This window comes from Gopherus flavomarginatus, chromosome 12 (genome assembly GCF_025201925.1).
Source record: "Gopherus flavomarginatus isolate rGopFla2 chromosome 12, rGopFla2.mat.asm, whole genome shotgun sequence".
In the NCBI taxonomy this organism is placed as follows: domain Eukaryota; kingdom Metazoa; phylum Chordata; order Testudines; family Testudinidae; genus Gopherus; species Gopherus flavomarginatus.
This window is the reverse complement of record NC_066628.1, coordinates 3,735,001-3,746,869: the sequence shown is the minus strand read 5'-3', so window position 1 is coordinate 3,746,869 and position 11,869 is coordinate 3,735,001. Positions and strand designations below refer to the sequence as shown.

Sequence of the window (11,869 nt, the reverse complement as noted above, 5' to 3'; positions counted from 1 at the left end):
GCCAAGCGTATGTCACTCTTACAGTTGTGGTGGACAGGGCTGGAGGTGCCTAGATTCAAGATGGCCGCAGCCAGCTGGCACCTTATGAATGCTAGGCATAGCATGATTGTCAAACCATTTCCCAGCTTTGCCCGCTGTGTGGTTCAGCCCTTGAGCGCTCACAGCTGCTGCTTCTCACACAAAAGGCAGCAGCTTCTTTCTAGTGCAGGAAAAGCCACGATATGTGCGGTATCAAAAACTGCAAAACACTATATGCTGTTGTAACACCAACATATCCCGGTGTTCGGTGGGCAGGATCGAACCTGGGACCTCTGGAGCTTAATGCTTGAGCTAAAAGCCAGCTGGCTGTTAGCTAAAACTGACTCACTTTAGCTCTCTCTTAAGTGGTGTCGGTGTCACTAGATGGGACAGAACACCACACCCAGAAGTTGTGTGGGTTACACTATCACTTAAAATTTTCACAGGGGTTCCTAGTCCTGCTGGCAGGCTAAGGCGCTGTGTAGGGAAGCCTGCAATATGGGTCTCAGTAGTCAGTCTGCAAAGCGCTGACCTTGAAAAAGGTAGAGTTGAGTTGTGCCTCGCTGCCTTAGGGAGCAGCCTGTTTTGTCTCTCACTGTTTTGGGGTTCTTATGTGTCATCATTTTAAAATCTAAGCATTAAATTCTGTTACGTTGCCATCTTCCATCAAGAATATTTTATGTTTTTCATCTAATTTGTCTCTGGATATGCCATGAACATCATAATATGCTTTCACCCCAAAAATTCTGGCTCTGCAACATAATCACCCTAGAGCAGAATATGGAGTCAGTGTCTTCCTTCGCCTTCAGTAAGGAAGAGGGAAAAAAAACACACTGAGCAGCCTCTGCCTGATACCACTTCCTGATGTTGGCTGAGTCACCTGCCGCAGTTCACATATAAAGAAGCAGCTGCCCCTTTCTCAGATCCCCAGCCTCTGGGCGTGCGCTCGTCTCCAGTTGAACTAGCCATGGCTGGGGAAATAGTCTATGCTGATTTAAACATCCGTGGAGATTCGTCCCTCACCATCCGACCCCAACCTCCTCACCACCTGAGTAAGTGGATTTTACCACCTATGTTCTTACGATGGGCGTGATGCTGTATTTCTAATGCATGCTGCACCGTGGGGAGTTTTAAGGGAGCTTGTACAGCACCTTGCTGCTGCTCAGTGTCATGTGGAGCACTGGCCCATGGGTCTGGATTGGGATCTGTAATCCTTTAACACAATAGAGCGCGCTCTGATAACCTCCTGAATGGTGAGGTGTCTCAGAACCCTTCATGGCCGCTTATGGTCTTACACACCGATCTGAAGGAAGGCGAGTTGTGTGACAGGGCCTCTAAGGATTCTTGGTTAAAGAAGGGAATTGTACAGGTGTCACTCTGGGATTTGTGTGTGGAGCAGATGGGGACAAATAGAGAAGCAGAGAGAGAGCTGCAATGGGCATGTCTGGGGAAGGACGAGTGGTAATTAGCAGGAAGAATCTGGGAGGACCAGGATTTCGGTGTTTTATTCATTCAGCTCTCGGTTACTCTAGCGGGAGCCTTGAGTGGTCTTGTTGATTCGTTCCCCTGTAACATCTTCTCGTAAATGAGATGGCAAAATCTTAGCTGCTCTTCTTTTACCATGTGCGTACAGTGCAAGGGAGCTGCTAGGAACGACTATAACACAGATATTGAATAATTAACAGAAGTAGAATTAAGGCCAGGTGCTGATCTCCGTTAGACCGATGCAAATCCGGAGTGAGCTCTCAGTGCCGGATTCTGACCTTGATGACTCTTGTGTAAATCTGGAGCGACCCCACTGACATCAATAGATTCAGGGCTGGAGTCTGGTCTTTGTTAACCTGGAGCGACGCTCACTTCAGGCACTGGAGTCAGGGATGGATTCTGGTCTCAGTGACTCTGCTGTAAATCTGGAGTGACTCCTCTCAGTTAACTGCTTTACTCTGTATTTGCCCTAGGGTAGCTGGGATCCGATTCTGGCAGGAAGCCACAGAAGATCTGCTGGGGTTCGGGGGCAAGAGGAGATGAGGGATAATGATTCCAGTGTCTCCTGCTGGAGGTGTTCAGTTCTGCATAGGATAGAGAGAAATCACTCTTCTCTTGTGTGTGACCAGTGCTCAAAGTGCATCTGTCACATAAACACTGGGTCAGCCCCACAAACCTCCTGCAGTGCAGGGCATTATGACACAGCTTTGCCTGTAGCAGCTAAACCCCCTGTGGTAAGTGGGTGTGTGTGTGTGTGGAAATTCCCATCCCCCTCCAGGATGGCAGAATCGACCCCACCTTATTGTCTCTTCTCCCCAGCTGAAGGCTGCTAGGGGGCAAATTAATTTCACACCAGGGCTCTACCAGATGCAACGTTGAATCATCCGCTTCTGTTCAGCCACTGTCCCTCACTTTAGGGGTAGCATGGCCCTTTAAAGCTCTCATTCCCGCCAACCCCAAGTGGAGTAGCGTTCACTTTGCATGGCCTTAACCCTGGCCCACGGCTGACCGTGTCATCCTGGCCCCACTGAAGTCAATAGCAGAACTCCCACTGACTTCAGAATTTCATAGAAATGTAGGACCAGAAGGGGCCACGATACGTCATATAGTCCAGTCCCTTGCACTGAGGCAGAACTACGTATTTTCTAGACCATCCCTGACAGGTGTTTGTCTAACCTGTTCTCAAAAATCTCCAATGATGGAGATTGTACAACCTCACCTCCCTCTGTTCTTGGTGCTTAACCACTCTGACAGCTAGGACATTTCCCCTAATGTCTAATCTAAACCTCCCTTGCTACGGTTTAAGCCCATTGCTTCTTGGCCTATCCTCAACGGTTAAAGAGGACAATTTATCACCTTCCTCTTCACAAAACTCTTTTATGTAGGTGAAATCTGACATGGCCCCACTTAGTCTTCTCTTCTCGAGACTGAAAAAAAAAATTGGGTTTGTTTAGGTTTCCCTCGTAGGTCATGTTTTCTCTACTCATTTTTGTTACTGTCCATTGCACTTTCTCCAAGTTGTCCCCATCTTTCCCGAAGTGTGACGCCCAAAACTGGACACGATTCTGCAGCTGAGGTCTTATCAGTGCTGAGTAGAGCAGAACCATTGCTTCTCGCGTCTTGCTTGCAACGCTCCAGTTAATACATCCGAGAGTAACGGTTGCTTTTTTTTGGTAACAGTATTCACCCAGGGTTCCCATCAAGGTTGACACCAAACTAAACTGACACAATAAACCAGCAACGAATTCAGCTCAGTGACAGCTGGCCGTTCATCTCGCCGTTCATCTGTGTAACCTTTCCCCACAGAGATCTCACTTCACACTTCAGGCATTGTGCTGAGCTTCATGTAGGTCACAGGCTGAGATAGCACAACGAGGATGAAGACCGCAATGAGGCCAGCTAGTGCCTGTGCGTTTCTCCTTTTCTTCCACAGGCGACTGGACCGCTACCAGTCAGGGCTGCAAGCTGGTACCTGCGTCACAAGATTTAACACATTCTTGTATATATGATAAGAATATACGCTGGCCTGGTAAGGCAGGAAAAAATGTGGGTGGCAGATATTGAGACGTGAATCATAGCAAGAGTACAAATGAATCCATTATTTAGCTGGATGGTGAGACCATCCAGAGTCATAGTAGACAATGAAGGTGTAAGAAGTGTAAGCCTGTGTGCTACTAATTCACAGGGAGGACTGGTTGAAATTTGTCTGTTGAATCAGTTTTCAATGGGAAGTTTTCAGCTAGATAATTTGTTGTTTGCAAACAACATTTGCTTTCTGCAGAAAATGTGTATCAGGTTCTTTGGTTAAAAAAACAGAATGCCTGAAAATAAAACTCCTTGCCCTGGTGCCACATGGGAGTTGCAGTGTAGTTTCTTTTGTCCCCAGTCTCTTCTATGGGCCGGTCTCCCCAGCTGGACTACATCTCCCATGATGCACTAGGGCCAGGGACTCTGATGCACATCTCCCCCGCAACAGAGAAAACCACAAGGCATCATGGGAGCTGTAGTCCAACCAGGAGCCTGGTATATAGAGGAGAATGAGAAGATGAGGAACCTGAACTACAGCTCCCACAACGAAATAAAACATTTCCAAATTGAAATATTTCAGTTTTTGGTGATTTTGGGGGGGGGGGGGAATGTTTTGTTTTTGTTGAAAATTCATAGTCTTCATCAGTTCTATCGTTCCAGAAATTACAATGCAACATTCTGGCAAGACAGTCCCAGGGGGGCTCCTAAGAATGGCATATTTCTGTCTAACAAACTGGTCTCTGTTATTGCAATAAGGGGATACCTGCCCCAGTTGGGAGGGTTTGTTAAGACAGACTGAACCAGCAGGAGCTAACTAAGCCCCAGCCCCTTTTATAATTATTATTAGCTCACTTAACCCGTAGCAGAGAGTGCTTAGTCAGCATGCCATCACTCTTACAGAATGCCATCACTTCCCCCACTGGCATCAGATGGCTCTGAGGGTCAGCTGGGCTGCAAACGTCATCCTGCTGGGAGCTATGACGGCCCTGAGCGTCTGGGGTGAGTAGCTCAAGGCCACCCATCCACTTGTTTGGGGATACGGCGAGGTATCCAACATTCTCGTGTTTCTCCACAGTGCCGCTCTACCTCAGGCCAACATTACCCAAGTACCTGAGCACCACGCAAGATTGAACAAATTAATCCTCTGTGAGGCAGAGCTATTATCCCCTTCTACAGATGGGGAGACTGAGGCCCAATGAGACAAAATGACCTGACCAAGGTCACACAGGAAGCCTGTGGCAGAGCAGGGAAGTCTCCCAGGTCCCAGGCTAACACGCTAACCATGGGGCAAGAACTCAACTTAGGATTCTGTTCCAGTCGCTAAAGGATGACTCGGTACTTCACCCAGGCAGGACATGTCACATGAACAAGATAACATTGACGTATGCCACTCAAGTGACCCATTCCGGATAACTTTCCCTTTGCTAACGTGGAATGGACCTGAATGTTTGTAATGAATTAATCCCCACACAGACTTATCTATCTGTCCCCCAGCATGTCACCTTATCTGACTATCTATTCCCCCACATTGCCTTCTCTAGCTATCCAACACCCTAGATGCTGCCTTATCTAACAATCTATCCCCCCACACCACCTTGTCTAGCTGTCCCTCCACCATTATCTATCACCACCCTATCACCCACACACTGCCTTACCTTATCTATCCATCAACCCACCACTGCCTTACCTATCTATCCATCCCCCGACACAGCCACCTATCTATCCATCCACCCCTCCCACACCTCCTGATCTATCCATCCCCCTACACAGCCATCTAGTTATCCACCCCAATACACCACCATATCTATCTACCCATCCACTCCCTCCCGTACCACCTTATCTATCTGTCCATTCCCATACCCAGCCATCTATCTACCCCCTCATTCCTACCGGTCAATAGACCATTGCAAATAGTCTATTTCAGGGGTCTCAAATACGTGGCCCACGGAGTTATTTCCTGTGGCCCGCCATAGGCACCAACTCCACTGGTAGCCAAGCTCCCCCCCACCCGAACGAGTCACATCCCCGCTGCTTTTCCTACCTCCCAGCGCTTCCCGCCATCAAACAGCTGTTTGGCGGTACTTAGGACTTTCCAGGAGGGAGAGGGGAGGAGTGGTGACACGGCAAGCTCAGGGGAGGAGGCGGAGAAGAGGCTGGGCCGGGGCGGGGATTTGAAGAAGGGGTCAGAATACAGGCAGGGAGGGGGCGGAGTTGGGGCAGGGACTTTGGGGAAGAGTTTGGAATGGGGGCGGGGAAGGGGTGGGAAGAGGTGGGACAAGGGTGAGGCCTCACGGATTAGCCGAGTCCACTGAGGTATGAAGTTCAGCATGTCTGATCCTTTGCTGTGAGTAGCTGGGAAGAATGTTTGTTAAAAGTGGCAACGTATTTTGCATGAATAGTTACTTTAAAAAGTTCCTGCCATTGCAGCTGTGTTGATAGACTGTTAATGTAGATCATCATCAGTGTTACTGACCACATAAGGAATAGTTACAGGTGTTTATATTTTATGAAAACTCCTCTTCACATTACAGTGTTTAACAAGTTAACACACTGATTTTTAATAGCATACTTTACTACTCTTCATTTTTGACTATACATTTGTATCGTTGTATGAAAAGGTTTCAGTGATGCGGCCCTCAGGCCAACGTACTCGTCCTCATATGGCCCTCGTGGTGATTTGCGTTTGAGATCCCTGGTCCGTTACAACCCCGTGTTCTCACCATTCCAACCCTAAGTCATTCACACCGATGCTGCTATGAAGTTTTTCAGGGCCCCTGCAGTAAAGCAGAGACCGGCGGAGGCTCCGTGGCCCCCGAGAGTGACTGGGTCACCAGGAGGAATGGAAACGGTACAGACTGCAACTCCAGCTTGGCGTCTCACCTAAGACGGCGTCTGTGCGACTCCCCCCAGAACAGCTTGGCAGGTAAACGCAACTCCCCTCAGCCCGCCCTGTCGGCGGAAGAGCTCCCTGCGGCCCAAATCATGGGTGCTGCTCGCAGATCCGGGGCTTGGGTCAAGCTGAGAGCAGCCTCACGTGGTCCCACAACATCTAGGTTTCTGTGGGAGAGCTCCCCTTGATGCCGGTACGGCTGATCTGGGCCATTCCGGGCTCCTTCGCTGCAGACCTGCCCATCTGAACCTCGTCTAAAAAATGAACAGCTCAAGCAGCTGTTACGGGGCTGGGGAAGGTCTCCAGCCTGCCTTGCACAGGAGACATGGCTACATGCGCACCATCATCTCAAAGGCCAGCAGATCCTCCCAGACAGGCAGCTGGCTTCCCCTTCTCTCTGCTGGAGTGGAGCGGGAAAGGGAACTGGTTAGAGAAGCAGGGTAGGTCAGGGTGGGTGTGGTTCCCCTTCCCCACAATTCCTGTAGCAGCTGAGATGCCCAGGCAGCTGAGGATGGGGGAGAGAAGGCTGAGAGACTATTTCCCCTCCCCTAACTCCAGGAGAAGGACGTTTGGGGGCATTTGACCCACTGCTCTGAGCAGGGTTTACTGAGCAAAGGCTTCTGGTGGGGGGAGTTCACACAGCTGGGAGGTGTCAGGGTGGGGGCCCTGCAGTGGTGGATTACCACACAGACCCAGGGGACCCATGCCAAGAGGCTCCAGCCAATTTGAGGGCCACAGAAAAATCTCCTCCCCCCCCTCCGCCGCAGCCCTGGGGCTGGAGGATTTCGGGTACAGAGCTTCTCTGGTCGCAGCCCCACAGAGGGGGAGAAGAGGCAAAAAGGAGCAGGCAGGGACAGGGGCAGGACAGAATGCGGGGTGGGGCCCTGGGGAACAGGGGGAACGAGGCAGGGCCAGGCATGGAATGGGTGCAGGGGCGTGGAGGAAGGGGTGGGGCAGGGCCACATTTCTGGCAGCAGGGCCTCCCCCTTGCTCTGGCCCAGGGCTCCAGGAGACCTTAATTTGCATCTGGGTCCCTGTCACCCTTTCACCCCCACCAAGATCTGCTGGTGCCCCTCAGTCCGGACCCACAGTCTCCTGCTGTCCCAGCCCTGGGCTCTCCTCACCCCACAGCTCAGCCAGTGCCCCTCACTCCTGACTCACAGTCCCTGCGAGCCCAGCCCTGGGATCCCCCCATCCCACAGCTCCGCTGGTGTCCCTCTATCTGGACCCACAGCCCCCAGCTCTTCCAATTCTGGCTTTTCTCTAAGCAGATGAAATTCTACAAGCGAGAAAAGTCCCTGCTTACCATATTTAGCCGGGAGGCTCCAAAACCATTTGCACAGTTTTGTTGAGTCTTTAGGTTCAGTAAATTCATCTCTTGACATTTCCCCTTCCAGGGCCCCCCGGGTGCAGACTCTGTGCCCCGAACTGGCTGCTGCATGGGGACAAGTGCTACTGGCTTTCCAAAGAGAGCAAAAAGTGGAACGAGAGTCGTGAGGACTGCTTGGCGAAGAGCTCTCAAATGCTCATGAGCCAGGACCAGCGTGAGATGGTAAAGTCAATAGCAGGGTGTGGGAACTTCAGCTGGAGAGTTGTCGAGTTTGACCTATCAAAACGCAGTGCTCTTCTAACCCCCACCCCTCCCATTGCTGTAGTATCTGAACCTCCCACTCTAATCTCAACACCCTATGAGATGGGGCAGTATCAGCCCTGACAGACAGATGGGCAAGTCCCTTAGTGCCTCAGTTTCCCCATTGTACATCTGGGGAAACTGAGGCACAGAGAGACTTGCCCCAAGATCACTCTGAGAGTCTGGGAGAGCAAGCAATGGAACCCAGCCATCCTGAGTCACAGTGAGCGTCCTAACCCCTGGACCGGGTAAGCGATCACCTCACTTGAGTCACTCACATTATGGTAATCGGTTATTCTGGAACCATGCTGGCAGCTCATTACAAAATACATACATATATATAGCTCCAGAGCTCCAGTATCTAGGGTCCTGCATGTCAGATACTTCGCTTTCTTTTCTGCCCAGAACTTCAAAATTTAAGGCTGGATCCTTGAAGGTAATTTTGACTCCTTATATCCATTTATTTCAAATCAACTGAAGAAGCCTAAATTCTTTCAAGGTTCTGGCCCCTAGTGAATTATGGGCAGTTACATTTATCAGTGTACTTGGCCTACACTTTACAGGCATTCATAAAAACTATCACGGAGGGGAAATACTCCATTTGGATTGGACTGCACCTGACAACCTCCAAGGGAAACTGGACGTGGGTGGATGGTTCCCTGTTGAATCAAACAGGGTGAGTATTTCCTGTTTTGAATTTAAGTCTGGAATCACCTTGTAACTTGATCATTGTAGCTGTTCGTGGGGCCAAATGCAAAGCTCTGCTGGGCTGGCTTGCGAAGTTCACTTTCATCCCAGGGGGCACATGTTAAGGTCCGTATTTTCAAGGTGAGCCACAAAGACAGTAATTGCAGCCTCTCCAGCTGGAATGGGGGTCTCACTCCATGCACCCTGCCATGTCATCCACTGACCCTCATTCCACTGTTCCCTTGTATTCCCCAGTCTGTCGCCATCTGTTCTTATACTTAGGTTGGAAGCTCTTTGGAGAAGGGCTCTCTTTTTATTCTGTGTTTGTACAGCTCCTAGCGCACTGAGGGCCTGTTCCCAGACTGGAGCTCATTAGGTATAGGTGCCAACTCCAGGGGTGCTCCAGAACTGGAGCACCCATAGAGAAAAATTGGTGGGTGCTCTGCACCCAGTGGTAGCCAGGCTTTCCCCCCAACTCCACCTCTGCCCCTGAGTGCTGCCCCCACTTCTCCTCCCAGCAAGTGGTGGGAGGGAGGAGCGGGAACACAGCACACTCAGGGGAGGAGGGGGGGAGGAGGCAGGGCCGGGGCGGGGATTTGGGGAAGGAGTCCAATGGGGCAGTGAGGGGGCAGAGTTAGAGCGGAGACTTTGGAGAAGGGTTGGATTGGGGGCAGGGCAGGGCAGGAGGGGGTGTGGCAGTGGTGGAGTTGGGGTGAGGCCAGGGCAGGGGGGAGGGCGTGACCACCCACCGGTGCCAGGAGAAGTTGGCACCTATGCTCATAGGTGCTCCTGTAATACACCTAGTAACTCACATATAGCACCTCGTACAATCTGATCCTGGCTCCTAGGCACTTCAGTGATTGTAATTCTCCCTCACGCTGCGGTTTAAAGAGTCAAAAACGCTTGCAACTTACCAAAAAAAAAAAAAGAGAAAGTTTGAGGCTCTGTTTAGTAAGGCACAATTTGGCTGATGGGAGACACTACACAGAAGCTGAGTACACTGTTTATAATTAATCTGGTGGACTCGGGGAGCCGATGACAGCTAGAGGGAACAAAGCTGTGGAGGAGAGATGGGCAGAGTCTGTTCTCATTAACTCTGGGTGTGTCGTGTGTTTCACCTGAGCCCAGCAGAGTGGGTGGGTAAGTAATTCAGTAATCATGGCTGCCCTCTCCCACCCTCTTGGCAGTTTTGCAGAGATCCCCGTCCCCCAAGAGTCTATTCTGATGAGGCTCTTGTGTAACGGTGACAGAGCCCCGTCATTGGCGGGTGGGATCGAACCTGGGACCTCTGAAGTTTAGTGCATGAGAATCTACTGCAGGGGTAGGCTATAGGCGGACTATGGGCCAAAGCTGGACCTCCAGTTGCTTTTGAATGGACCACAAAAACTCTTTTTATTTACTTATTGTTGAACCCAGGTCCCAGCAGGCCTGGGTTACACTTGCAGTCGCCCTTTCCCCCAGTGTCTATGCACATTCCTGCCGTGCATGCAGCCACGCGACTAACCCCCATCACAGGTGGTTTGTTCCTCTCCCATTCTCCTACCAGCTCATTTCACGCTCACTGAGGTATCTGAACCCTGCAGGAAAAAAACCCTGAGTGCTCACAAACAACAAGCAAGCACTGCTCTAGAGCTAGGCAAGAGATCTAGACTCCACTGGTGACTCTCTCTGTTTTTCTGCAGGGTCTCACTATCAGCCCCTGACACTGGAAACAGCTGTGGGGTGTGGAAGGAGAATCAGATTCGCAGTGAAATCTGCAGTGGTTCCTTTAAATGGATTTGCCAGAGAGAAGCTGTCCCGATATAAATGGCATTAGCGGATCCCCTGTTTCATTAAGGGACACACAAGACTAAGGTTCGAGCTTTGGGTAAAGCTCTCAAAGGTGGAGGGCCGTCGCTGAGCCTGGGAAAACGCCACCCTGTGCTCTGTCAGTGCTGGGACGCTTTAGAAATACACAAGAGAAACAGCGCTCCGCAGGGGCACGTGCATGCACAGAATGAACTTGTCTGCATGCGAACGCATATAGGAAGGGAACACACGCAGAGCTGCACTTTGCAGGCCATGGCTGTAAGAGAACAGATCTTCACGAACACAGGCCTCAGAGCGTTGATTAATTATTTTAATTACAAGTACAAATAATCACAGAGTTAGATACATTAAATCTATACAATAATCCCTGTACTGAGTTTGTACTGCTGATTAGTATATTAGCTTCTCCCTCCATTTTAATCTTTGCAGTAGGTGTTTCCCACTGGGATAGTGTGGAGGAGTCACCCAGCTCATGTCAAATACAATATGCTTCTGACTCACCTTTCTCCCAGCGCTGGTCTCCACTCTAGCTACACAGCAGAAGATTAGGGTGCTCTGCAGCAAACCTAGACATTGCAATGTCTGCTCCGGCCCATCAGATGGTGCTAGGCCAGGGGGAAAAATAAAAATAAACCGATACATAAAAGGCAACAACAACAATACAGACTTGAACTAGCTGGAAAAGCAGCATTTTGTCCTGCAAAAGTTTCCACAGGAAAAAAAAAAATCTCAAAAAACATTTTAAAACATCCTAATGGAACAATTTAAGGGCAAAACTTCTTTCCCCACTTACATGTTTTTACTCGTTCCTAATTTCTTCCGCATGGGAGACAGTGAGTGAGAAAGGGTTTGTATGCGTCTGGGTAGGAGGGTAGTTTTTTAAGGAACACTTTCACTTTGAAATGTTCATTGAACACAACAGATTACTTTCAGAAACGCTCTTAGTTTTCCATGTGGCTAAAGTTGGAAAGCAGCCAGGAAGTGGAGAGATGAAACAAAAAAAACAGCACAATTTCAAAAATTCTAAAAACCACCTGAAATTGTATTGGAAAAAAAAATCTTCAGAAAACTAAAATATAAAGTCATTGGAAATGAAGTTTCTGCAAAAAGAAAAGTTAATGTTCAACAAATCCTGTTTTCTGACAAACTTTTCATCAGAAAATTTTCAGTTGTCTCTAAGTTAGAATGAGGGAAGAGAAGACAGACTGAATTAAACAAGATGTTCCTTCTAGCCTTAAACTCTATGACTATGAGCAAATTACAGCAGAAGGAAAAAAAAATACGAAGTGTTTTGTTCTCTTTTTTTGACTGTTAGCTTATAG

General features: G+C 49.5%; 1 protein-coding gene across 2 annotated transcripts; it reads left to right on the top strand.

Moving 5' to 3' along the window:
* Window positions 1-958: 958 nt before the first annotated feature.
* Window positions 959-10,628, top strand: LOC127032721 (killer cell lectin-like receptor subfamily F member 1). Of its 2 annotated transcripts, XM_050920163.1 has the most exons (7): window positions 959-1,070; window positions 3,437-3,532; window positions 4,432-4,530; window positions 6,293-6,454; window positions 7,819-7,973; window positions 8,615-8,727; window positions 10,421-10,628. In XM_050920163.1, the coding sequence occupies exons 1-7, from the start codon at window positions 986-988 to the stop codon at window positions 10,542-10,544; spliced, it is 834 nt and encodes a 277-aa protein (XP_050776120.1). In that variant the 5' UTR covers window positions 959-985; the 3' UTR covers window positions 10,545-10,628. The 2 variants fall into 2 exon arrangements, with proteins under 2 accessions (XP_050776120.1, XP_050776121.1); XM_050920164.1 differs by lacking the exon at window positions 3,437-3,532.
* The last annotated feature ends 1,241 nt before the right edge of the window (window positions 10,629-11,869 follow it).